Below are 27,557 nucleotides of genomic sequence, written 5' to 3' on the forward strand. Positions count from 1 at the left end.
AAATTTGGTTACAAGGTTACCACCCAGCGTAGTAAATGGTTTCCTGGTGCATTGGAAACCATTTGGCTTGTCACTCAGTGTAGAGCCACCCACAGGCTGAAGGAAGTGGAAAGAATGAAGGAAAGAAGGACAGAAGAGGGAGTGTAAAGCCACCCGTAGGCAGAAGGACAAGGAAAGAATGAAGGAAAGAAAGACAGAAGAGAATGGAAGGAAAGAAGGATGGAGAGGAAAGGGCAGACATCCGAGAGCAGCACTACATTGAGTGAGTGGATGGTGAGTGCCCCCATCTACCACAAAAGACAGGTATACTTACTCAATTTATTCACTTCATTATCATAATACAATCAATCAAGCAGTCAAATGATGCCATGCTTCCTTCTGAAGAATCCCCCATTATGAGATTTGCTATGGTATACCTGATGTTTTCTAAAAGGTGGATGCTGAACTAAGGGCCAAAACCAACTAAATGCTTCCCAACAGTTGTTGGAAACTGTTTGAAGAAATAATACCCAAGATGTGTAATATATACCAATGGGAGAGTTTCAGCTTGGACTTTGATTTTTAATTACTTATGGTTGAGTTTTGAGGGCATAGTATCATCATCATCATAAATCTGTTTTCCTTTATCACCCATCCCATCATCATCATAAAACCTTTTTCCCTTTATCACCCCATCCCATCATCATAAACCTATTTTCCCTTACCATCCCATCCTATCACCATCATAAACCTATTTTCCATTATCATCCCATCCAATCATCATCATCATAAACCTATTTTCCATTATCATCCCATCCCATAATCATCATCATAAACCTATTTTCCATTATCACCCCATCCCATCATCATCATCATCATAAACCTATTTTCCTTTATCACCCCATCCCATCATCATCATAAACCTATTTTCCATTATCACCCCATCCCATCATCATCATCATAAACCTATTTTCCTTTATCACCCCATCCCGTCATCATCATCATCATAAACCTATTTTCCTTTATCACCCCATCCCGTCATCACCATCATCTTAACATTCCACATTCTCAACCTAAACACAAGTATTCACATCACCATTGACATCATTATCATATTTTCCACTGTCACGCAAACCCTCACTCTAATATATCCCCTCACATCACAACACACTCACCTCATGCACCTCACTAAAGCACAAACAATTCTTCAACATAACCCCAACTGAAGATCTCTGGGAGCACCTGGCTGAAGTGACCAGTTTCCTGTGGTCCATCACTTTCAGGTCCAAATTAGCATCGAACTGCAACTACAGTACTATCACTTTTAGCAGCAACAGCCTAACCCTATTTACATCATCAGTCTAATCCTATTTCCCATCATCATCATCACCATCATCACCCTAACCCTATTTTTCCAGTATCATCCTAACCCTACTTCTTATCATCACCATCATCACCTCAATCCTATTTTCTAGGATCACCCTAACTCTATTTCCCATCATCATCATAACCCTATTTACCATTATCACCCTACCTTTACTCTTATCTCCCATTATCAGTCTAACCATATTTTCCTTTACCAACACCATTATCAACATCCTAGTCCTATTTCCCTTCACCACCATCATCATCATGTGGTAGCAACAACAGAACTCAGAATCTCCAATGTCCAGTTATAATCATCTCTCAACTCCCACCATATCCCACATAAGGATCCTTTGGATGGTGGATGATGAAGGGCAACTTCAGCCTGCAGTTCACTGGTTTCACATTCAAATGATCCCAGGGGAACAACAACAACAACAACAAAAACAAAAACAACAACAACTGTACCGTGATGATGAACTTGAGAAGGACAGTCTCAGGCAGGAAGTCAACAAAGGGCAGGGTGAACTTCAACTCAAACAGCTCACCGCAGAAAGCTATGTGGGCTGTCAAGAAAGAACACAGTGTACATGAGAAACACAGTGACTGAACTGCACAGTACAGCAACCTGAATGCACAATTCAGCAATCTATTACAGTCACTGAACAATAAAAAGTAGTTTTACACAATACTTAATATGTACAAATATAAATGAATCAGATTCTGAATACAGTACTTGTAATGTAGAGTTGCAGATATGAATACTGCTCCACTTTCTAGCTGAACATTTATGAAACTCCTGCATAATAATTTGATAAGGTATTCTCATATCCCAAGACAGCATCACTGAATTTCATACGTCATTGCTCACTGGCTCTTTATTTATGGCAAAGATGTAGATCAATATTTATGTCCAAAACTATGCTATACATAATGCAATACCAAACACTCAATTATTACCATATTTTACTGCACTAATGACAGTTCTCTAGGAGGCATAAGTACTACTTTTTAACACAAGAGAAAGCTTCTGTGTATGGTCCGTATCCTTGGGGGCAGGGGAGGCTTTGTAGTACAGTACCTCTTCCACAGTGACATATGAGTATTCTGCATAATATGCCTTCACATTATCTTAAATATAACTTACATGATCAATTTACCATAGGTGAGGTTTAAATCCATAATATCAAAAGGATACTGAAGTATAAAGTGCATCCATAAAAATATGGCTACGGAAGTGGTGTTACATCTTCAGAGCTGCTTATGATATAACCCTATATCTTATTCATTTGACTCTACTCCATAATCTTGCAACCAAATTCTACTACACTGTGTACTAACCTGTTATTTTTATCTATACAATCATAATGGCTGGGGTTGAACCAGTTTTAAGTCACTTTTCAGCAGTCCTATAGTCCTCTCTAGCACAAACCCATCCCAAACGTATGTTATCCTCTACTCTCTGCTTCAGTGAAAACACAAAGTGCTGTACAACTCACAAACACCTACAATATGATTCCCTTACACAACACATATACTCGCCTAATACTCTTCACTCTCACAACACAACTTACAAACAATCCAATATGCCCCTCACACCTCAACAAAATATCTGTAAACAACTGGCTGTAATATGTTGCGAGTAGGCTGCAGCACCAGCCAATCATGGCACTACTCCTGAGGAGGATGGGAATGCTTGTAATAGGTAGAGACGAGCTCCTGTTTCACTGGCCATCAAGATATCCTGACCATCCCTCTTTGCTGACCTTTTTCAGTGTGACACTAACACAGAGGCTAGCACAGTTGCTCAAACATTTTTCTCAGACTATCTCATGAACTAATTTACATCTGCTTCACATATCATATATCGATATGGCTAGGCCATGTATGCAGATGATAAAATCCAGGTGAGAATGAATGGAGATTTGAGTGATATGTTGTTGGCACTGGTGTTTGTGTGCAATGCAATCTTCCATAATATGCTTGACAGTATGGGATGCTGTGTTGCATCCTGAACAGGCATCAGCAATGGAGTCATCCAGCCTCTTCTGATAACTCAAGAAGGCTGGATGATGCCCACATCTCAGCCTGGCCAGGTGGACCCTGTCCTCAAGAGGGAGGTAGGATTCAGAAAGGTGGATATCAGGAGCCCGTCCATGCAGCTGTGTGTTGTCTTTGGGTGACTGAATGGAGCAGCAAGGAATCTGAGCAAGAACATGCTTCTGGAAGCTGGTTTGAGACAGGCAGGAGGGGAGAGATGACAGTATTTGTGTATGATATCGTGTGTTGGGTGTTGTTTTGATGTTCCTTGGTGTATGTGGATGTGCTGCCACGTCATGTGGCGGATGGTGTAGGTTTGTGGAGGTTGAGGCTAGAATTTGTGCCATTCATATATCTAGATGATCCTTGACTTTGAGGACTCTGGTTTCTTGGTGTAGGTGGTCTGCAGGTGTAGTAGCTGTGCAGTCTGTGATTATTTTCAGGGCCATGTTCTGTACGGTCTGTAGAGTGTTGTAGTGTGTTTTAGTGAGGTTAGACGCCCAAGCAGGGCTTCCATAATTCATCACTGAATGTATATATTGTTTGTATACTGTGGTGCTGGTTTCTTTGCTGTGTCCCAATGTTGTATGGGCAAGTGACCTTAGGACATTTGAGTTTTTGTGTTAATTTATTTTTGATGTTTGTGATGAGTTGCTTAAATGACACTGATGTACTGTATGTTACACGAAGAATTTTGTGTGTGTGTGTGTGTGTGTGTGTGTGTGTGTGTGTGTGTGTGTGTGTGTGTGTGTGTGTGTGTGTGTGTGTGTGTGTGTGTGTGTGTTTTTGTGTTAATTTATTTTTGATGTTTGTGATGAGTTGTTTAAATGACACTGATGTACTGTATGTTACACGAAGGATTTTGTGTGTGTGTGTGTGTGTGTGTGTGTGTGTGTGTGTGTTAGGGGAGTGTCATTTATGGTGAGGTGTGGAATGTGACTAGGTTCTGCTGTCCAGTTTCTGAGATGGGTCAATGTAGATTTGGCTGGGGCTACTGTGAGTCTGTTTGTGGTGAGCCACTCGTGTAGTGTGTTGAGGTAAGGTTGGAGGATGTGTGCGGCTGTGTTTGCATTTCTGTGTGTAAATGTAAGTGTTATGTCGTCTGCACAGTGTGCTATGTGTACAGTATTTGTGGTATGTGGGGTGTGGGTATGTCATGCATGTATAGGTTAAAAAGTGTAGGGGATAAAACAGATCCATGGGGGATGCCGTTTGTAAAGTTTCTGATGTTTGATGACTGACCGGTAAACGTTACATGTGCACATCTGCCTGCTAAATAGTTTGCCAGCCATCTTTTTGTTTTATTGTGCATGTTTGTCTTGAATATTTTATTTGTAAGGTTGTGACAGAGGATGGCATCAAAAGCTTTGATGAGGAGGGGTAGACTGAGATGGTTTGGGCAGGTTGAGATGATGGAAGATAACAATTGGATGAGGAAGGTGAGATGTGTGAATACTGGGAGAAAGGTTGTGAGAGGCAGGCCAAAAAAGACTTGGGATGAGATCATAAAGTGTGACCTCAGGGCCTAGGGACTAAAGAGGGAGGCTGGCAGAGATCAAGCAGCATGGAGAGCCACCATAAGGTGAACAAGGCAGACACAAGCAAGCGTGCTGGAGCCTTTATAATCAATACGATGGGGTATGAACAAACTGGCTGAAGAGGCCAGTTTACTGTAATCAACTGGGTTCATGTCTACACAAGCTTGGGGCTACAGTAACAACAACCTCACCTAACCTATTTCAAACTAACATCATAACTGAACCTAACCTAACTTAACAAATCAAAATGTAATGTTAACATAATAAACTCTCAATTATACAAGTCACAATATCCGGCACATCGCAATAACAGGCACTGTTGGCTCAGCTCTACTGAAGCAATATCCGGCAAAATTATGCAACATCTGGCTCCGAAAAGGAAAGTAATCAGCGATTCTATGTAATATCCGGTGGCGAAGTGTATCAACCGGGTCATTGCAGTAGTCGACCTGTGTCCGGGAAAACCCCACAACACATCAGCCAACGAGAACGCCTGCAATGCGCCAGGCAATCAGAATTTGTTATGTGAGTGGCCCACCCAGCACGCTGAACCTACCATTGCTCTATCATTCTCTCTCATAGATCTCATTCAGTGAAGACATCATCTATGCGCTCTGCTCTTGTGACCATGCAGTGGTCAAACCCTAGTGCTAAGACTTACTCTGTAGCCTCCCATGCCTCGCTTGTTGCTGTTGCAAAGCTTGTGGCCACTCAATGCTTCGTGTCCTAGTGCTCTATTGTGATTCTGAAATTACTGTACACATAATTACTGGCACTACACTATATGGAATCAAATGCACTGTACTGTACGGAATGGTGTATAACTCTACCCTTCACTGATGCCAACGCCAGGTTAGTACATAGTATACTATGTACTGTATTACTGTCCTGTATCAATACTGTATTGTATTTTATGTATAATTTTCAACTTTTACTCATGGGAAAGCTTTAGAATAGAGGGCCATGAAAAGCAAGACAAATAAATCCAACAAAAACAGGCAAGCTCTTCAACAGCAGAAAATGTGTGGTGCCCATACACTTTGCTACCTAACGAACCAACTCAAACTACCAACGTTTGCAATATCTTACAGTATCTTGGCAAGTTCATTCTGTTAAATATTATTCATAAAAACATGGAAAAATAAACTACAGACATAAATCTTGAGAATTTATGGGTGAACTGATGATTTGGAAAACAGTGTTGTACAGAAGAATTATCACGACTTCCCTTGCTCACAGTTATGTATGTGCCTATAGCCCGTCAATTTAATCACCACCTGACAGCCATTGCTCCACCCCTCACTTGCTACTCAACTGGTTTGCAGATAATACAGCAAAGACATATGAAATGCAAGCACAGTAAATTTTTCCAACAAAGCAAACCTTCATTTCTGTCAGCTAGATTTTATCTTTTCTGCCAGTGTAGATGCATTAAGATGATGCATTAATTCATCTCAGAACACATTTGAACTGGCAGAGAAGTTCAAATCTAGCTGGCAGAAATGAAGATATGCTTTGTTGAATAAAATTACTGTGCTTGCAATTTGTACGTATTTACTGTGCGGTATTATCTGCAAAACAGCTGAGTGGCAAGTGAGGGGTGGAGTGACAGTAGTCAGGTGAGGAATAAAACTGGATGGCTGCAGCCATATACACAACGGCAAGCAAGGGAGTCGTGATAATTCTACTGTACAACACTTTTTTCCAAGGCATCAGTTCACCAATAAATGCTCAAGCTTTACTTCTTCAGTTTATTCTTCCATGTTTCATGAAGAAAGTAAAAAATAATGTTTTGTATAATGAACTTTCCATGTGCATTATGCACTTTTGCAAGACACTGCAATCATGTGTGTTATGTCTATAGGGTGTGTTTAAGAGGAGGTTATGTTTCAAATGGAAATCTTCGTGTAGCCCTGGATACAAGTGGTACTGTATATACCGCAACAATACAGCCTATGTATAACAGTACGTATCTGATGTCCAGGAAAAATATGCAACCGGGCAGGTAAATTCCTCAAGCTTCCCAGTTAACTGGGACTGTACGTTAAAGTATTACTGTACTGTATCAATACTGTATTGTATTTTAAGCTTGGTTTTCATCTTTTACTCATGGGAAAGATTTAGGATATAGGGTCAAGACACAAGGTAACACAATATCTGGCTTGATGTTCAATGTTCAGCCAATGGGGGGGTGCTATTCAGTATCAAGCATTTCACTTTATTCAGTGCAGGGCTTGGCTGACATACAACGGTACCTGAACCGAAATTAATCTTACCATTCATCTGGTGCTCACAGTCAACCCAGTTGTACCCATTGGCCAGTGTGATTAACTCAAACTCCTGCATGCGGATGATGAAATTCCAAGAGTAGGGCACAAAGTGGAGTAGATCCGGGGGTACACGTGATGACCAGTCCTCAATCAGGTCTGGTAGGGACGACAAGGCATCATAATTCTGATTTTTATCTTTTGATGCAAAAGAATGAATTAGATGGTTATGGCATTCCAACTGTATGTGGCCCATAAGGGCCATTACTGTATGGCTTGTCACTCAGTGGAGATGAAGGCAGCACTATATTAAGTTTATCTGTATGTATGTACAGTTACTGGTTTATGCACAAGTGAGTTACCTTGGAAGAACTCCTTGTGAGCATACAGGAAGTGATACGTAGCCTTGCATCCAATGAACTCCAGGTCCCATGTCTGATGATGGTTCCACACTCGAGGGTAGTGAATGTTGACACGGTAGTCCAGAGTCTCAGCCTCCAGCAAGTTGCGGTACTGTGAAGGCAACCAATGAGGAATCATTTTATCATCACCTTTATCCTATTTCTCACTACCATGCATCTGTTTTAACCTGACCAAGTTTTTTTTTTTTTTTTTTTTTTTTTTTACGTGACCGACTCTGGGCATAGGCTTCACAGCCTGCTTTCAAGGCCCAGTAGTCTTCCTACGTACCGCACACCTCTACATGTCACCACATCGGCGCTTACACCCACCGTCCATACTGAATACATGCTAGGGCTGTCTCATACAGGACTGATGTATTGGTATTAGCGGGGGTATATTTAAGTATACCTATCTATCTTCCTAAGGCCAGACACCTTAACCCATGGATTGCAAGCCACAGCTCAGGCCGGGTAGCGGCCCGTTGCGAGCCACAGCTCAGGCTGTGCTGGCCATGCATCACCGCTAACTACTTCACCCCTACGCAAACTTACGCATGGCATTATGCAAAGATGGAGAGAAAGAGATTTTCTTTCTATCCATCAGATGATGCCCTGGATGTTTCTCTTGAAGTCTAATAAACAAACACTTTTTTTTTTTTCATTTTTCACTACTCCCTTAAGTAAACTTACGCATGGCCCCACGCAAAGACGGAGAGAGAGAGAGATTATTTTTTTTCACAAGATGATGCCCTGGATGTTTATCTTCAAGTTTATAATAAACAAAAACTAAAAAAAAATTTTTTACCTTCATTACTTGCACACCAAGGGGTGGGATAAAAAAAAAAAAGGTAACTGTGCAATCCATGGATTAATCCCATAAGGGGTGGCCACAAAAATAAATTGCTTCCATGTTGCCCTGTACCTTGTCATGTCACTGTCCTCACCCCAACTTCCACTTCCACTACACTCTCTCTATTACATCTCTACTCCATCCTTCCACCTCACCCTCAGTCTCTCCCTCCCTCTTCCCCCCTCTGCCACATTCCCCTCTCCACAAGGCTAAACCACCTCACTGTATTTTTCCTAACGCCTTCTATCACACCAAAACACACACATTCTCATCGTTAGTCTCTCACTCTCTATCCTCTCCAAATGGCCAAACCACCCAAGTGTATTTCTCCTAACACTTTCTATCACATCTACATCCACACCACAACGCTCCTTCACTTCTTCATTGTCAGTCTGTCGCTCCATGTAACTCCACATCCACATTAACACCACAATGCTCCTAAACTTCCTCAATTGTCGGTCTCTCCACATAAATTTTCATGCTCCTCTCAAATAACTCGCTTCCACTGCTCTCATTCTTGACTTGTGTCTTTCCAACAATGTCCAAGCTTCACTTGCATACATTATCGTGGGTATCACAACACTATCATGCAGTAACTTTTTACTTCCATGCTCACTTCCCTATTTCTTATCATTATTTTCAATGAACCAGCAACCTTTCTTCCCTGTTGTGTTCGCTCAAGTACTTCCCCTTCCAAACTTCCAGTCTTATTCATCACACTGCCAATGTACTTAAATGCTCTCACATTTTCCATTTCCTCACTACCCAGCCTAACTGTGCATTCAGTGACCTATTTCTCTTATTACGAAGACCATACCTTTACTCCTATCTACAAAGTATATACATGTAGTATGTGTTATCACTGTAATCCAAAGTCTCAGTCTCCAGCAAGCTTCATTACTGTATCCTGCAATGGTTTGTCCAGGTGGAGAGAATGGAACTTGAGAGACTGACTATACTGTACTCTTTTCACTTTAATTTGGCCCAGATTTTTGTTCTTTTATTATCCTAATTTATTCTAACAGTTTATTCAAAGAAGCTGCCAAGCTTGGGCTAATTGGCCTACTGCAATTATTCTCTTATTACTGCTAATGCAAATTTTTAAAATGAGCACAAGCAAAACCTTTTAAACTACGGGGCATTTGTTCAGCCCACATAAACCCCTGCAGTACATGATGTTTTCTGAACTGAACAGAACCATCTGGAAAGTAAGAATAAATTACCTTATAAAATACATTACAGTACTGGGTTGAAGGAATTATGATAAGTGGTTTATTACTGCGCCCCTATCTGGACTTCTCCCACTCCTCCCTCCTTAACCCGTGGATTGCACAACTACTTTTTTCCCACCCCATGGTGTGCAAAAAATGAAGGAAAAAAAAAATTAGTTTTTGTTTATTATAAACCTGAAGATAAACATGCAGGGCATCGTGTGGTGGAAAAAAAAAAATCTCTCTCTATCTCCGCTTTTGCGTAGGGCCATGCTTAAGTTTATGTAGGAGAGCAGTGAAAAAAAAAAAAAAAAAAAATTGTTTTTGTTTATCATAAACTTGAAGATAACATCCAGGGCATCATCTGGTGAAAAAAAAAAAAAAAATCTCTCTCTCTCTCCCTCTTTGAGTAGCGCCATGCGTAAGTTTGCACATGGGTGAAGTAGTTAGCAGTAATGCACGGTCAGCACAGACTAAGCTGTGGCTCGCAACATGATGCTACCCACCCTGAGCTGTGGCTCGCAATCCACAGGTTAAGTAAACCCACACCACTGAGCTTTCTAACATGGAGGGGCTATGTCATGGGTTGTGCTGCGTGGTTTGTTGGCCTGCCACCAGGGCAGTGCTGGTGTCGTGGCAGTCATGTTGAAACACCCAGCCTAACACCTGCACCCTCTGAAATCAGCCAATGAGTCCAGAAAATATAGCTCCATGGTCCACTGTGCAGCTTATGAATGCAAAAATGGGCACAGAATTTCATCAAAGAGAGATGGCATTAATTTTCACTGGGAAGAAATATATCTTGCTGCTAATTCTATAAAATTACTGATAAACACAATACACTTCATGCAACACGCAGGATATTCACTTCGCAAAGACTAGACTGAGTGAGAGAGTTGTACTATAGAGGTCAGTGCTTCAGTGTCACTAATTTCTTATATTTATAAAAAAATTTTATTGCTTGGTCAAGACGTACTAGTATCATGACTGGCAATAGCTATTTGAGCACTTTTATTGACAAGAGAGACAGAGAAGGCTCCCTAAATGCAAGTAAGTGCAGCTAAAATCGTTCATGAAACTTAGAAATGCTTTCAAATTTTCCAAAAGAACAAATAGAAATTCTTAAAACATCAGCCAATGCCACTAGTTATTGCCACACCTGTGCTGTACCTCTCACACAGTATTACTATACCGAGAATAACTGATTGTCTAAACACCCATATGTTTGACACCTCCATTGAGGACAATCATGTTCACATATTAATATAACTGGTATCACATTGCTACAGCATTAGCAGGGCACATTACATAAAGAAATCCATCACAGAGGAAGCCATTGGTACTAAAAGAAGAAAGCAGCTGGGTAGGTTTATTGTATTTAAAAATCAATAGAAAATAATTATGGAAGTCTGTTTTGTATATAAAGATATTTGTAAGTAGTACTGTTAACAGCAGATAGATAATGACACTTTTTCTATATATAATGTGCTTACATACTTTGTGATGGCAAATCATATATTATTTTCATATGTGCTCTTTCCACAGACCTCAGTATTATCTTTGCTATCATAATTAAACATTGCAGTAACCTAAGATATTGTTTTATTCATACTTTTGGCTAAATGTATCACATTTAATTAGAAGAGCTAGACAGAAAAAAATCATAATTTTTTATATATTTTTGTATTATGATACATATGTGTACACAGAAGCAGCACTGAGACAGAGAAGGCAAGCTAAGAACAGTATTCCAATTACACTACTATGGTGGAAGCAACAAGTGCGGGTGTCTCAATATGGTGACCGAAAGTCACACACTCACTGCAGAGACAGCCCCTCGTTGAATAGAGTTCAATGACACAGACCCAAACCAACCCACTTATTGGGCTGGATTCACCTCCTCCGATCATGACAGCTTTACCTGGGCAGCAGTGAGGCAGTGGGTGAATGGGACTGATCACTCTGATCAGCAGTGAGGCAGAGGGTGAATGGGACTGATCACTCTGATCAGCAGTGAGGCAGAGGGTGAAAGGGATCAATCACTCTGATCGCTTCACCTGCAGTGAATACTGTACAACAAAAATAGTGGACGCTGGTATGAATGTACATCAGGCACTGCTAATTTCAAATATTGTAGCAGCTCCTGTGAGAAGAGTGGAGAAATTGCAAGATAGTGAGAAAATGACAGAGTATAAGAGCATAGTGGAAGAAAGATTGGGAAGGTATGAGCTAGAGCAGATGGAAGGGGTGGAAGACGTATGTAAGATATTCACGGAAGAGATAGGCGCAGCGTGTGAGGCGGTTTGTGGAGTAAGGAGGAGATGCAAGGGTGTGCAAGGGACAGCATGGTGGAATGATGAGGTGAAACGAGCTGTGGAACAAAAGAAGAAGGCATATGGTGAATGGTTGGCGAGTAGAGGTAGGGGAGAAGATGAGAGAGAGAGGAGAGAGGTATATGTGAGCAGGAGAAGGGAGGTTAAGAGACTGGTGAAGGAGAGTAAGAAGAAAGTGGATGAAGAGTTTGGGAGGAATATGAGTGTGAAATTAAGGGAGAGTAAGAAATTGTTTTGGAAGGAGGTAAAGAAAGTGAGGCAGTGTGAAAGGGGAAATAATAGGGGAGTGAAAGATAGGAATAATAGATTGTTGGTGGAGAAGAGAGAGAAATTGAGGAGATGGAAGGAGCACTTTAAGGATTTGTTGAATGTAGAGAGTGAGAGCAGTGTGAGTATAAGTGGTTGGGGAATGGCTGGGAGAAGAAGAGATGAGTGGAGGGAGGAAGAGATCAGTAGGGCGGAAGTAGTGGAAGCGATGAAGAAGATTAAGCTGGGAAAGGCCCCAGGAATTGATGGAGTGTGTGGTGAAATGCTTAGGTATGGGGGTGAGATTGTTGTGGAGTGAATATGGAAGTTGTGTAGATTGGCTTGGGAAGAGGGAAGGGTTCCAGAGGACTGGAAATCAGGTATAATTGTTCCTCTGTACAAAGGAAAAGGGGAGAGAGAAGTATGTGGTAACCATAGGGGTATTTGCCTTCTTAGTGTGACTGGTAAAATATATGGTAGAATACTCATTGATAGGGTTAGGCATATGACAGAGGAGCTAGTTGGAGAAGAACAAGGGGGATTTAGGAAGGGAAAAGGGTGTGTAGATCAGATATTTGTTCTAAGATGTTTAGTGGAGAAGTATCTAGAGAAGGGAAGGAAAGTGTATGCTGCCTTCATGGACTTAGAGAAAGCTTATGACAGAATAGATAGGCAAGGGATGTGGAAGGTATTAAGAATATATGGAGTGGAGGGGAAATTGTTGAGTGTTGTGAAGAGTATGTACGAGGGAGCTAGGGCTACGGTGCGAGTGGATGGTGAGCTAAGTGAGTTCTTTGATCTCAATGCGGGACTGAAACAGGGGTGTGTGATGTCTCCATGGCTGTTTAATATATATATGGATGGGGTTGTAAAGGAGGTGCAAGGTAGGGCAGTGGATGTGGGGCTGGCCCTAATGAATGAGGGTGAGATTTGGAAGCTTCCGGTGTTGCTGATGATACAGTATTGTTGAGTGAGGATGAATGGGAGTTGCAAGGTTTGGTGAATGAATTTGGGACAGTGTGTAGGAGGAGGAAGCTGAAAGTTAATGTAAACAAAAGTAAAGTTATGGTGTTTGAGAGGAATGAAGTCACACAGTGTGCAGTGAGGTTGGATGGTGAGGATATGGAGAATGTGAGTGCATTCAAGTACTTGGGTAGTGTGATGAGTAAGGATGGAACTTTGGGGGATGAAGTACGTGACAGGGTACAGCAGGGAAGGAAGGTTGTTGGTACACTGAAAGCAGTGATGAGAAATAGGGAAGTGAGTATGGAAGTTAAGAAGTCACTGCATGATGGTATTGTGATCCCTGCCCTGACGTATGGAAGCGAGGCGTGGACCTTGCAAGAGGGGAACAAGTCAAGAGTGAGAGCAGTGGAAATGAGTTACTTGAGAGGAGCATGTGGAATGACGTGGAGGGACAGGCTGACGAATGAAGAAGTGAAGGAACGTTGTGGGGTAGATGTGGATGTGGTTGAGAAGATTAGGAGAAATACACTGAGGTGGTTTGGACATGTGGAAAGAATGGAGAATGAAAGACTGACTAAGAGGGTGTATGTAGGTGAGGTGGAGGGAGGGATAGGGAGGGGTAGACCGAGGATGAGGTGGAGGGATGGAGTTGAGAGGTATATGAGGGAGGGGGGGGTGAGTTGGGGGGAGGGTAGTCAAATGGTGGGTGACAGAGTGACTTGGAGGCGTTTTGTCTGCGGCCACCCTTTGCGGGATTAGGGCGTCGGGCTATAGATAGATAGTATTAATTATGCAACTTAGTAAATTTTATCCAATTTCATAACATAGTACTGTAACTGAGCTTAGACAATGCAAAAGTATATACTTTAGTCATTATCATCATCATCATTATCATCTGGACCTCCTTTCCCACCCAAGGGCAGGGTGAGGAGAAGCAATGTCCAGACAGCCCAAAATTGCCCAATCCAATGGGCCACGCTTCCATTCACTCATCATTCAAACCCCCGGAATCCTGGCTCTATCGGATACACCAAAAACATTCACCACGTTCTGTAGCTTCACATATCGTATCCGATAGAGTCAATCCAGACGCTGCCACGTTAAAAAGGGGTGCCAAAAATCCCTGGTCATGCATATCTCCTCACAAAATTCATCCAGCCAGTTCGATCTCCTGTCAGTTCCCTAGCCTCACCGACTTTCAAACCTCTCTTCCTCACACATTCATCCACCATATCTCTCCACCTTCTCCTTGGCCTACCTTGCCTCCTCCCTCCTTCGAATTCGCTCAGATATACCTTCTTCACCACTCTATTGTTATCCACATGACCATACCATCTCAGTACACTCTCTTCAATTCTGGTGTCCACCGACTTCCTCACTCCGCATCTTTCGCGAATCACATTATTTCGTATCCTATCCACCCTCTGTACTCCACATACATTCCTCAGCAGTCCCAGCTTCACTTCTCTTACTCTTGACTTTTCATTTTCACGCCACACCATAGTCTCACATCCGTATGTTAAAGTTGGCACTACCACTCCTTCATGTAAGCCTCATGCAGCTGCAACACTCAAGCCTCTGTTTCTTATCAAGGCCTTCATTGCACCAGCTACTTTTCTTCCTTGTGTCACTCTACTTTCAACTTCTTTTGCATATTTTCCTCTCTTTTCTATCACTGTACCCAGGTATTTGAATTCTCTCACCAATTCCAGTCTCTCTCCATTCACTGTTACATTGCACTGGGAGTCACCTTCTCTCTCAATAACCATCACTTTACTCCTTTCTACATTAATTCTCAAGGAACGACGCTTACAGACATCAGCAAAACTCTGCACTAGCCTACCAAGTTCTTGTCTGGTACTTGCAAGCAGTACTACATCATCAGCATACAACAAATTTGAGATATTCCATCCATCACCATTCCTTACCAATGCCAACCCTTTCTCCATTACTCGTGTTTTCACTTCTCTCATCACCCTATCCATTTATACACTGAACAACCATGGGGACATCACACATCCTTGTTGCACACCCACACTGACTGTGAACCATTCACTTAGATGCCCATTAACCCTGACACATTCTTCACTACCATCATAAAAACTCTTGACGGCACCTAACACCTTACCCTCTACACCGTACATGCGCAAAACTTTCCACAATCCTTCTCTGTCCACTTTGTCATATGCTTTTTCCAGATCCATGAATGCCATAAACACCTTATGGTCCTTCTCACAAGCCTTCTCTACTATCTGTCTCACTGCAAATATTTGGTCCACACATCCTCTGCCACTCCTAAAGCCACCCTGTTCATCACTCACTAGGACTTCTGATATCTCTCTTACTTTCTCTATAATAATTCTTCCATATACCTTCCCTATCACACTCAGTAAGCTTATGCCACGATAATTCTTGCACTCACTTCGTTCACCTTTTTTTTGTAGAGGGGTACAATCACAGCCTTTTTCCACTCTGCAAGCACAGTTTCACTCCTCCATGCCTTCTTACATATCTCCAACACGACCTTCATCCCATTCTCTCCACTACATTTAAGCATCTCTGCATACACCTCATCAACCCCAGCTGCTTTCCCATTTTTCAGCCGCTTCACAGCACTCTTCACTTCTGCGAGTGTCATGTCTCCTGGTACTGCATTCCTTTTCTGCACACCCCCAAAACCAATCATGTTTACAGCTGCTCTGCTCTCTCTATCCCCATTCATCAGGCTTTCAAAATATTCTTTCCATCTGGTCCTTACTTCATCTCCATGGGTTAATAATCTACCACCTGCATCCTTCAAACCATCCCATTTCTTACTGGTTTCACTTCTACATTTCCGCACCTCTTTCCAGAATAACTCTCTATTTTCAGAGTAGTTCGCATTCATTTTTCTTCCTAGATCCTCATTTACCTCCTCCTTTTTCCTCTTCACTAGTCTCTTTACGTGCTTCTTGCTTTCAACATATTCAATTCTTATTTCACCTGTCCTGTAACCACTTTAGCCACTTCTTCCTCTTTTCCTTCACCGCTCTCTTTACCTCCTCATCACACCATGCCATACCTTTCTTCTTTGTTGTTGTTCTTGCCTCACCACATACCATTTTAGCATTCCTAAATAAGCAATCCCTATATGCATTCCACAGTCTGTCCAGATCCATTTCATTCCAATTCAGTAATTCTTACTCATCCTCTACTTTGGTCCTGTATTCATCTGCCATTTCTTTGATCCTCAGCTTCTCAACTTTCAGTCTTTCTCCTGATCCACCTCACTCCTTTCAGCTTGATCTTGCATACCACAATCATATGATCTGACAGACCTCCACATCGTCCTCTCACAGCCCTCGTATCAGCAACCATTCCCATCATCGACCTCTCTACAAGCAGGTAATCAATCAGGCTTCTTTCAACACGATCACCATTCCCTCTATACCATGTATATTTATGTGCATCTCTGTGTGTGAAATACGAGTTACAAATGCACAACCTCCAGCAGAAAAATAGTGTAGCTGTAATTTAAGGCTGTACTGTTTAATGTTACAACTGCTTTTTCTATTTTTCGCTACCAGTAATACAAAATGTCTCCTTCTATAACGCTCTTGTCTTGACTGATACAAAATTATCAGTAAGAGAAGCCTGTCTAACAAGGATGATTAATTTCCACATGCAACAGAAGTCTATTATGATTATTCAGCAGTCACACTAGGCAACATCTCTCCAATATGATTCTCTTGCTAGTGTATGGATGGCAAGTAAAGTGATCATGACTGCCTTTCAGAAGGTTAGCAAGCACTTCACTAGCGATCATGTTAGCTTGCTAGAGCAGGGTGTAAGCTAGACACTAAACTGCTAAAATGCTATACTGTTAAACCCGTAGACCGTCATATGGCCAGTTATATTGTAAACAAACCACAAGTGTTTTGTGTTCTTGAACTTGGGTGTTTCTAAAATCTGCTGAGTATACAGTATACACAAGTGGATGTAATTTTTTACAATGAATCAACAGTCTTTATACTCTAGAAAATACCTGTGATTGCAAAGCACTGAGATGATCATCTGTATAAGAGTTTCTTCTAAACGGAGCCAAACTAACCTGTCTAGTCTGGCCTCCAGGATACATGGGGATGTTTCAAGGTAATTTTGAGACAAAAAAGCATATCTTATACACCACCTTAGCATCCTCACCACCACTATTACTACAAATACTACAACAGGTGCTACTAATACAACTAGTATACTACTACTACCACCCACATGGAGGCTGGATGAGGCATCAACATGCAACAACTGTCCGTTGATTTTGGTGACATAGCCCTCCTGTGTGATGGTCCAGGGAAGGGTCATCTCAAAATAGGAGCCCCGCTGTACATTCATGTGAACTGCGTTGGTCTGGTTCTCCTGCTTTCCATCTCGCACCACCAGCTGGAAGGAATACAGTGCCTGTAAATCCTTGGTATGCAATATGTTTGTGAGGTTCCAGTATATCACAGTTTTTTCTGCACTCTGGGGTAAAATGGCAAATCAGTTTCATAAGTAGGAATGGAACTATAACAGGCAACTTTTCTTTAATTTGGTGAGTTTAGCACAAAAAATAAAATAAAATAAAAAATAAAGACTGAGTAGACTGTAGCACCAGTCGAGCAGGGCAGTACTCCCGAGGTGGATGGAAAGCTGATGACAGGGAGTGCTGGAGCTCCCGTTTCATCAGCCCTCAGGACTAGTTCCTGACCATCCCCTTTTGCTGAACTTTTTCAGTGTCTCAGTTACACAAAGAGTAGGCCAGCATGGTCTCCAGTACAAATTTCTCTAACTATCTTCACCAAACTACATGCACAGTACACACTACACTTCCTATTCAAAATTCACCAAAAATGGCGTCGATTCATCAAGCCTCGGAGTCCCCAGGGGGGGGACCATAAATGCCCCCGCCATCTGCCCCTCTCCCGGTGACGACTCGAGGTGCCTGGAACCACTGTCTGACTCTCTTCTTCTTCATTTCTGCAACATTCGCGGCCTTTCATCTAACTTTCTCTCTGTTGAGCACCACCTCTCCTCCTCTAAACCTCACCTTCTTCTTCTAACGGAGACTCAGCTGTCTGAGGCAACTGACAGCAAACCCATTTCTGTATCCTCCTACTTTCTCTATACTCATTTCAAAGCCAAAGGTGGCTGTTGTGTATACATACGCAACGACTTATCTTGCTCTCGTGTTCCTGAACTTGATTCTTCTGAATTCTCCACACTCTGGCTTCGGCTTTCCTGTCATTCTCTGACTAAATATATCTGTGCTGTTTACTTATCCCCTAATTCTACTGACTATCAAAAATTCTTCGACTATCTTACTTCTACAATGGAACACATTCTGTCCATTTCTCCTTTCTCTGAAATCTCCATTCTTGGTGATTTCAATGTTCACCACCACCTTTGGCTCTCCTCTCCTTTCACGGATCCACCTGGTGAACAAGCCTACATCTTTTCTATTCTTAATGACCTACAGCAGCTTGTACAGCACCCTACCCGTATCCCTGACCGCCTTGGAGATAGCTCCAACATACTTGACCTCTTCCTCACAACTAATCCTTCTGCTTACTCTGTTAATCTTTTCTCTCCGTTGGGCTCCTCCGATCACAACCTTATTACCTTAACCTGTCCTATCACTCCGGTACGGCCTGTGGACCCTCCAGGGAAACGTCGTCTGTGGCATTTTGGAGCCGCAGACTGGGAGGCCCTCAGGCAGTACTTCTTTGATTTTCCCTGGAATGATTATTGCTTCCATGGCCGTTAGCCATCTGAGTGTGCCTTGCGCATTATGGAGGTTATTCTCTCGGGCATGGAAGCATACATTCCTTTCTTATATCCTTTGACTAACGCAAGAAAGCCTTGGTTTAATCACGCTTGTTCTAATGCTGTCCGCAACAAGGAGAAGGCCTACAAAAGGTACCGGAGCCAACCCACCCCTGAATCACATCATCTTTATGTTTCTGCCCGGAATCGTGCTAAGTTTGTTCTTCGCTCTGCTAAAAATAATTTCATCCATACTAAATGCTCTCAACTCTCCAACTCGAATTCTTCCCGCTCCTTCTGGCACCTTGCCAAAAATCTTTCTAACAACTTTATCTCATCATCCTTCCCTCCTCTTTTCTACTCTGATGGTTCTGTAGCTATTTCTTCTACTGATAAAGCAGATCTCTTCACACAGACTTTCTCCTCCAATTCCACCTTAGACGATTCCGGTGCTGTTCCTCCATCACTTCCCCCCCTCTGACTTCCTCATGGCTGACATTAAAATTTCTTCAGTTGAAGTATTTTCTGCCATCACTGGCCTCAGTACTAACAAGGCATATGGGCCTGATGGGATCTCTCCTGTTGTTCTCAAGAACTGTGCTTCTGTGCTTACACCCTGCCTAGGCAAACTCTTTCGCCTTTGTCTGTCAACTTGTACCTTTCCTTCTTGCTGGAAGTTTGCTCTCATTCAGCCAGTCCCAAAGAAGGGTGACCGCTCCCAACCCTCCAACTATCGTCCAATTGCTTTAACGTCCTGTATTTCAAAAGTTTTCGAGTCAATTCTTAATAGAAAAATTTTAAGGCATCTTTCCTATCACAACCTTCTTTCCGATCGTCAGTATGGGTTCCATCAGGGACGCTCCACTGGCGATCTTCTCACCTACCTTTCAGACTCCTGGTCATCCTCCTTTTGGGACTTTGGCGAAAGCTTTGCCATTGCACTTGACATCTCAAAGGCTTTCGATCGAGTCTGGCATAAATCTTTAATTTCCAAACTGCCCTCCTACGGTTTCTATCCTTCTATCTGTGCCTCCATCGCTAGCTTCCTTTCTGGTCGTTCTATAGCCGCTGTTGTAGACGGCCATCATTCTTCTCCTAGATCTATCGACAGTGGTGTTCCTCAGGGCTCTGTCCTATCACCAACTCTCTTCCTTTTATTCATCAATGATCTTCCAAGCTGTACATCTAACCCTATCCACTCATACGCTGATGACTCCACCCTTCACCTTTCCATTCGGTTCCCGCAACGCCCATCTCAACAGTTACTTCAAGAAACAAGGGATGAGGCTATGGCACACCTAATGTCTGACTTGGCTCGTATCTCTGACTGGGGTAAAAATAATATGGTTGTCTTTAATGCATCTAAGACTCAGTTCTTACACCTATCAACCCGACAAAATCCTCCACAGGTATACCCACTAATGTTTAATAATATTCAGCTTAATCCTGCATCATCCTTGAACATGCTTGGGGTTTCATTTACTCGGGACTTATCTTGGAAAGATCATATTACATCTCTTGTAAAATCTGCTTCCAAGAGATTGGGTGTGCTAAGCCGACTCCGCTCTTTCTTTACCCCTGCACAATTGTTGACTCTATACAGGGGTTTTATCCGCCCCTGTGTGGAGTACAACTCTCATGTGTGGGGAGGCTCCCCACATACAGCTCTTCTCAATAGGGTGGAGTCAAAGGCTTTTCGTCTCATTAACTCTCCTCCTCTTACTGACTCCCTTCAACCTCTGTCTCTTCGCCGCACTGTTGCATCTTTATCTCTTTTCTATCGCTACTTTAATGGTCACTGCTCCTCTGAACTGTCTGCTTGCATTCCTCCACCTCTACGACGGGCGCGCAGCACCCGTCTGGCAGCAAACTCTCATCCCTTTTCTGTCCAACTCTCTAATGCAAGAGTTAACCGTTACTCCCAGTCTTTCATTTATGCAACAGGTCAGCTCTGGAACTGTCTCCCTCTGTCTGTATTTCCTGCTGCCTATGATCTCCAGTCTTTCAAACGCAGTGTGTCCAGGCATCTCAAAATGATCGGATCTTGAATTTGGCTCTCTATTGTATTTTGTTTTTCTCTTGGAGGGAACTGTTACTGCAGGCTCATGGCCTTTGGTTCCTTCTTTCTCGCATAATATATATATACATATATATATATATATATATATATATATATATATATATATAGTATATATATAATTACTACATCTTAATCCCTCTAGTCTGATTTAACCCCTCCAGTCTAGTTACATAATTTCTGTTTATCCTTGCTACTTCCAAACATTTTTATTCAGTTTAGGAAAGATTTCTCAAACTGGAGAGATTTGATATAGCCTCCACTTACTTCACTTCAGTTCTTTCCCAAACTAATTAAAATCACTTAGAATACCAAGTATAGTGCAAAAGGATATACAGTGAAACCTTTAAAATTCAAAACTATTTGACCATTTGAAAAATTTGAACTTTAGAGAAAGCTTTCATCTGGCTATCATTGTCTTAATTCCCACTGTTTAGACATGCTTTTGACATGAGCATTGTAGCATGGGCTAACATGCTTGCTTCAGGCATCCTTTTTCCAGTGTTTTTATAACAGTACCATTTATCTTTCATCTCTGTTAACTCGTGGTCCATCCATTCATCATCCAATCCTATGTTGCCCCATGAGGAGAGTAGGAGCCCGGGGCTAGGCAAGTAGGTCCTGACATTTAAGATGAGAGTGACCAGCCACACTCATTACATGAGCAATAAACCCCAACCACCCCTTGGATATAAACCTTCACCGGCTCAATCTGACTGGAGCCCTGTAATTACCCACTAAACCACCAGGCGCAAAAATTTGGTTATATGGTTACCACCCAGCGTAGTAAATGGTTCCCTGCTGTACAGGAAACCATTTGGCTGAAGAGTCACCCACAGGCAGAGGGAAGGGGAAGAAATGAAGGGAAGAAAGAATGAAGGAAAGTAAGAGGATTGAAGGAAAGAAGGATGAAGAAGAAACGGCAGAAACCCAAGAGCAGCACTACATCGAGTGAGTGGATGGTGAGCGCCCCCACCTACCACAATATATATACACTATATATATATATATATATATATATATATATATATATATATATATATATATTCCAGAATTCTACTCCTGTCAGAGCAGGAGTGGAAGAAAAAACAGACAGAATTATACCCACATGAAGAAAAGTTGTGTATTGAGGAAATACTGTACAATTTTTTTTTTTTTTCCCTAATGTGTTTGACTCTGGGCATTGGCTTCACAACCTGTTCTGAAGGCCCAGTAGTTACCCTACATTCCATACATTTCCACATGTCACCACGTTGGTGCTAAAGCCCACTGTCCATTGTGAAAACATGCTACAACTGCCCCACACAGAGCTGGTGTATTAGTATTAGCAGGGGTATTTTTGCAACATGTCTGAGGGTCTACTGGTAGATCAACAAAGTCTGTTTTTAATGAAATTCAAATCCTTAAACTGTTCCCTGCCTCAGTGGGTATTCAAACCTGCATCCATTAGGACTGCATGACAACTCTCTACCAATTCAGCCAGCACCAAGTCTTGCCAAAACTGCTGTATCTCCCAGATAAATAATGTTTCTAAATAAGGATGGGGTGAAAGGATGGAGTGGATAAGTATACAAATGAGGGTGGTGGGAGTTGGTGCGAGGGCAGCATGATGGCAGAAGACAAGATGACATGGAGGTTCATTTGTCTACGGACATCCCTTCAAGGATTAAGGGAACAGGCTATAGACAAACACAGAAAACCAGGGTATAATTCTAGCACTTAAACAAGCTAAAAGACTGTGATGCAAAACCTGGAAGGTCTTACCTTTGAAAACAGTATGTCAACGGTTGCCTCAGCCAGGAAGCTCAGTTTCACATCAAACTGTTGCACTTGACGAATCTCACCAGGTACAGGGGCAGCCGGCAACTGCGTTTACCAAGGATGGAACTCAGTATAACAATATTACATCAACCAATTCTGTTTATATGATGCAGCTTTTTAAGTTTATATCATTATCATTACCCTGATCAATCTATCTCACCTAAGGATGCAGTGGGGAAGGATTCAAAATGCAAGGAAAAAATATATGATAGAGGCAGAACTAATCAACAGTAACTTAGACCAGACATTCACACACTAATCATTCAAGCCCCTGGAATCCGTAAGGCCACAGCATCCTAACTTCACATCACAGGCATAATCATCATCATCATCATCACCATCATCATCCGGGCAGGGTCAGGAGTAGCACGTCCAGAGAGGCAAAGTTTACCCAATTCAAAGCTCTTCCATTCACTCATCATTCAAGCCCTTGAAATCCTGGCTCCATCTGATAGGCCAAAATAATTTCATCACCTTCTGTAACTTCACGTATATCTATCTGACACAGCCAATCCGAACACTGTCACATTAAAATGGAGTGCCAAATCCCTGGTCACTCAATTCTCTGCACAAAATTCATCCAGCCAGCACAATCTCTTATCAGCCCCTTAGCCTCACCAATTTCCATACCTCTCTTCCTCACACACTCGTCCACCATATCTCTCCACCTCGCTTCCTGCCTCCTTCAGATTCACTCAGATATACCTTTTTCACCACTCTATTGTCAACCATTCTCTCCACATGATCATACCATCCTAGTATACTCTGTTTGACTTTGGTGTTCAAAGACTTCCTCACTCCGCATCTTTCACAAATCGCATTATTCCGTATCCTATCCACTCTCTGTACTCCACATTCATTCCTCAGCAGTCCAATCTCCACTGCTCTCACTCTTGACTTTTTATTCTCATGCCAAACCATAGTCTCACATCCATATGTTAAAGTAGGCACTAACACTCCTTCATGAAAGCCTCGTGCTGCTGCAACACTCATGCCTCTGTTTCTTATCAAGGTCTTCATAGCACCAGCTACTTTCCTTCCTTGTGTCACTCTTCTTTCCACTTCTGCATATTTTCCTCACTTTTCTATCACTGTACTTAAGTATTTGAACTCTCTCACCAATTCCAGTCTCTCTTCATTCACTGTAACATCACAGTGGGAGTCACCTTCTCTCTCAATACCCATCACTTTCCCCTTTTCTACATTTACTCATAAGGCACAATCTCACAAACCTCTATAAAACACTGCACTAGTTTACCAAGCTCTTGTCCAGTATTTGCAAGTAACACTGCATCATCAGTATACAACAAACCTGAGATACTCCATCCAACACCATTTATTACCAATGCCATCCCCCTTTCCATCACTCATGATTTTACTTCTCTCATCACCCCATTCATATATACAGTATACTGAACAACCATGGGGACATCACACAACCTTGATGCATGCCCACACTGATCATGAACCATTCACTTAGATGCTCACTTACCCTTACACATGCTTCACTACCACCATAAAAACTCTCGACGGCACCTAGTAGCTTACCATCTACACTGTACATGCACAAAACCTTCCACAATCCTGCTCTATTTATTTTGTCGTATGCTTTTTCCAGATCTATGAATGCCATAAATGCCTTATAGTACTTTTCACAAGCCCTCTCCACTATGTGTCTCACTGCAAATAGTTGATCCACACATCTTCTGCCACTCCTAAAGACACCCTGTTCCTCAGTCACTATGACTTCTGATATATTACTTTCTCTATAATAATTCTTGCACATACTGTACCTTCCCTAGAACACTCAATAGACCTATGCCATGATAATACTTGCACTCACTTTGCTCACCTATATTTCTGTACAAGGGTACAATCACTGCCTTTTTCACTCTACTGGTACAGTTTCAGTCATCCATGCCTTTTCACATATCTCCCACAAGCATTTCATTCCTCTCTCTCCACTACACTGAATCATTTCTGCATACACCTCATCAACCCCTGCTCCTTTCCCAATTTTCAGTCGCTTCACAGCTTTATTCATCTCTGCGAGTGTCACGTTTCCTGGCATTGCATTCCTTCTCTGTACACTCAAAAAAACAATCATGTTAACAGTTGCTTTGCTCTCTCCATTCTCATTCATCAGACTTTCAAAATATTCTTTCCATCTGGTCCTTACTGCATCCCCATGTGTTAATAATCTACCACTTACATCCTTCACATTTTCACATATCTTTCCACTGTCATCTCTACATTTCCACACCTCTTTGCAGAATAACTTACTATTTTCAGAGTAATTTGCATTAATTACCTCCTCATTTTTCCTCTTCACTAGTCTCTTTACATGCTGCTTGACCTCAATATATTCAGTTCTTATTTCAACTGGGCCCCTGCCATGTAACCACTCTAGCCACTTCTTCCACTGCTCTCTTAATCTCTTCATCCCACCATGCCATACATTTCTTTTTGTTGTTACTTTGGTCACACCACACACCACTTTAGCATTCCTAACTATGCAATCCCTATATGCATTCCACAAGCTGTCCAGATCCATTTAATTCCAATTCACTAATTCTAACTCCTTCCCTACGCTGGTCCTGTATTTATCTGCCATTTCTTTGATCCTCAGCTTCTTAACTTTCAGCCTCTCTCCCTGACTGCTCCTCTCTCTCTTGGTTCACCTCACTCTTCTCAGCTTGATCTTGTATACCACAATCATATGATCTGACAGATCTCCACATCTTCCTCTCACTGCCCTTGTATCATCAACACTTCCCAGCACAGATTTCTCTATGATCACATAATCAATCAGGCTCCTTTCAACATGATCTCCATACCCCTTATACCAACTATATTTATGTGCATCTTTGTGTTTGAAATAAGAATTACGAATGCACAACCTTCTTTCCTAACACATATCCTTCAGTCATTTCCCATTAACTTTCTCTCTGGGTACTCCATTATCACCCATTATGTCATTCATAGGACCAGCGCCTACTCTCCCATTCATGTTACCCATTACAAAGACTTTATAACTCCTCAGCACTTCTACAACTTCATCCAGCTCATCCCAAAACCTGTCTTTCTCTGTCTCACTCCTATCATCACACAGTGCATTACAATCACTAACACTTTCACCTTCTCAAACTTGAACTTGACATACATACATCTCAAGCTGACACATTTGTGGTCTCTCATTCCACTCTGCCACATGTCATTCATCAACAAAGCAACTCCTTCCTTGCATCTTCCTCGCCCATTCATGCCCAATCTTACACATTTTACACCCACCCACTCCTCCACTTCACACCCTTTCATCTTTGTTTCACACAATGCCATCACAGCATATCTCGCACTCTTGAACACATTCACTACTTCCACCCTCTTGCTCTCCTCATTCACACCTCTCACATTCCACATGGCCATGCAAACCTGCCCACTTGGTTGGGGCCCTGGGCAGGTATTGGTTGGGGCCCTGGGCAGGTATTGGGCCCTCCAAGGTTCTCCAAAACATCTGCCATGATTCAGCAATTTTAGATGGTATCCACTCACTTGATGTAGTGCTGCCTAATTCTTCCTTAGCCTTTATCATTCTTTTTCTGTGCCTGTCCTCCTCTCTTCCTATTTCTCCCATCTTTCCTGTCACTTCTTATTGCTTTTCTTTCCTTTACAGGTGGCTTTACATTGAGTGACAAGCCAAATGGTTTCCTGTAAGCCAAGACACCATTTACAATGCTGGGTGGCAACCATATAACCAAATCATACATGCTCCCTATGTGTCAGCAAGTGGGTTGGTGGAGGGTTAGTGCCCCTCCCCGTAAAACAAATAACTCAAAGTCAAATGGCCACCCCTTATGGGATTATGGCGTCTGGCAATAGATAGACAGATATAGATAGATATGTGGGGGTGCTTGCCATCCACTCACTTGATGTAGTGCTGCTCTCAGGTGTCTGCCCTTTCCTCTCCTCCACTCTTCTTTCCTTCCATCCTCTTCTGTCTTTCTTTCCTTCATTCTTTCCTCTTCCTTCTGCTTGTGGGTGACTCTACACAGTGTGACAAACCAAATGGTTTCCTCTACACCCGGAAACCATTTACTATGCTGGGTGGTAACCATGTAACCAAATTCTGGAACCTGGTGGTTTTGTGGGTAGTTACGGCACTCCAATCGGATTGAGCTGGTGAAGGTTTATATCCAAGGGATGGTTGGGGTGTACAGTATTGCTCATGTAATGCCATTCGGGGATGACTGAGGCTGGTCACTCTCATCTTAAATGTCAGGATCAACTTGCCAATCCCCGGGCCCCTCCGCTCCTCGTGGGGCAACATAGGATTGGATGATGGATTGATGGATGAATCTGGGGACACTTAACCCAGCCAAAAACCCCGGTTATATGGTTACCATCCAGCGTGGCAAATGGTTTCCTGGGTACACGAAACCATTTGGCTTGTCACCCAGTGTAGAGACAATAAGGCAACACCACATTGAGTGAATGGATGATGGGTGCCCTCATCTACCACATATTATTATATTTTTCCTCTATAGATGTGCTTCACATTGCTATCGGATCGTAAATCTGACAACTATTAAGTTTAAAAATGGGTGGCAAACCACTATCATGTGCTTGTCCATACAAAATTCATCCGACCAGTTCAGTTTTCTGTCAGTACCTTTGCATCACCA

General features: G+C 42.2%; 1 protein-coding gene across 1 annotated transcript in view; it reads right to left on the reverse strand.

The window, feature by feature from the left end:
• tweek (transmembrane protein KIAA1109 homolog tweek) overlaps positions 1 to 27,557 on the reverse strand; it is an 839,779-nt gene that overhangs the window by 790,828 nt on the left and 21,394 nt on the right. Inside the window, 5 exon segments of the mRNA XM_080283669.1 lie at positions 1,813 to 1,910; positions 7,199 to 7,348; positions 7,552 to 7,702; positions 17,448 to 17,591; positions 22,819 to 22,920. Coding sequence (XP_080139795.1) covers positions 1,813 to 1,910; positions 7,199 to 7,348; positions 7,552 to 7,702; positions 17,448 to 17,591; positions 22,819 to 22,920 — 645 coding nt within the window.

The sequence above is a fragment of the Coenobita brevimanus genome, chromosome 98, assembly GCF_032717465.1.
Source record: "Coenobita brevimanus isolate Jiangsu-jjx chromosome 98, ASM3271746v2, whole genome shotgun sequence".
Lineage (NCBI taxonomy): Eukaryota > Metazoa > Arthropoda > Malacostraca > Decapoda > Coenobitidae > Coenobita > Coenobita brevimanus.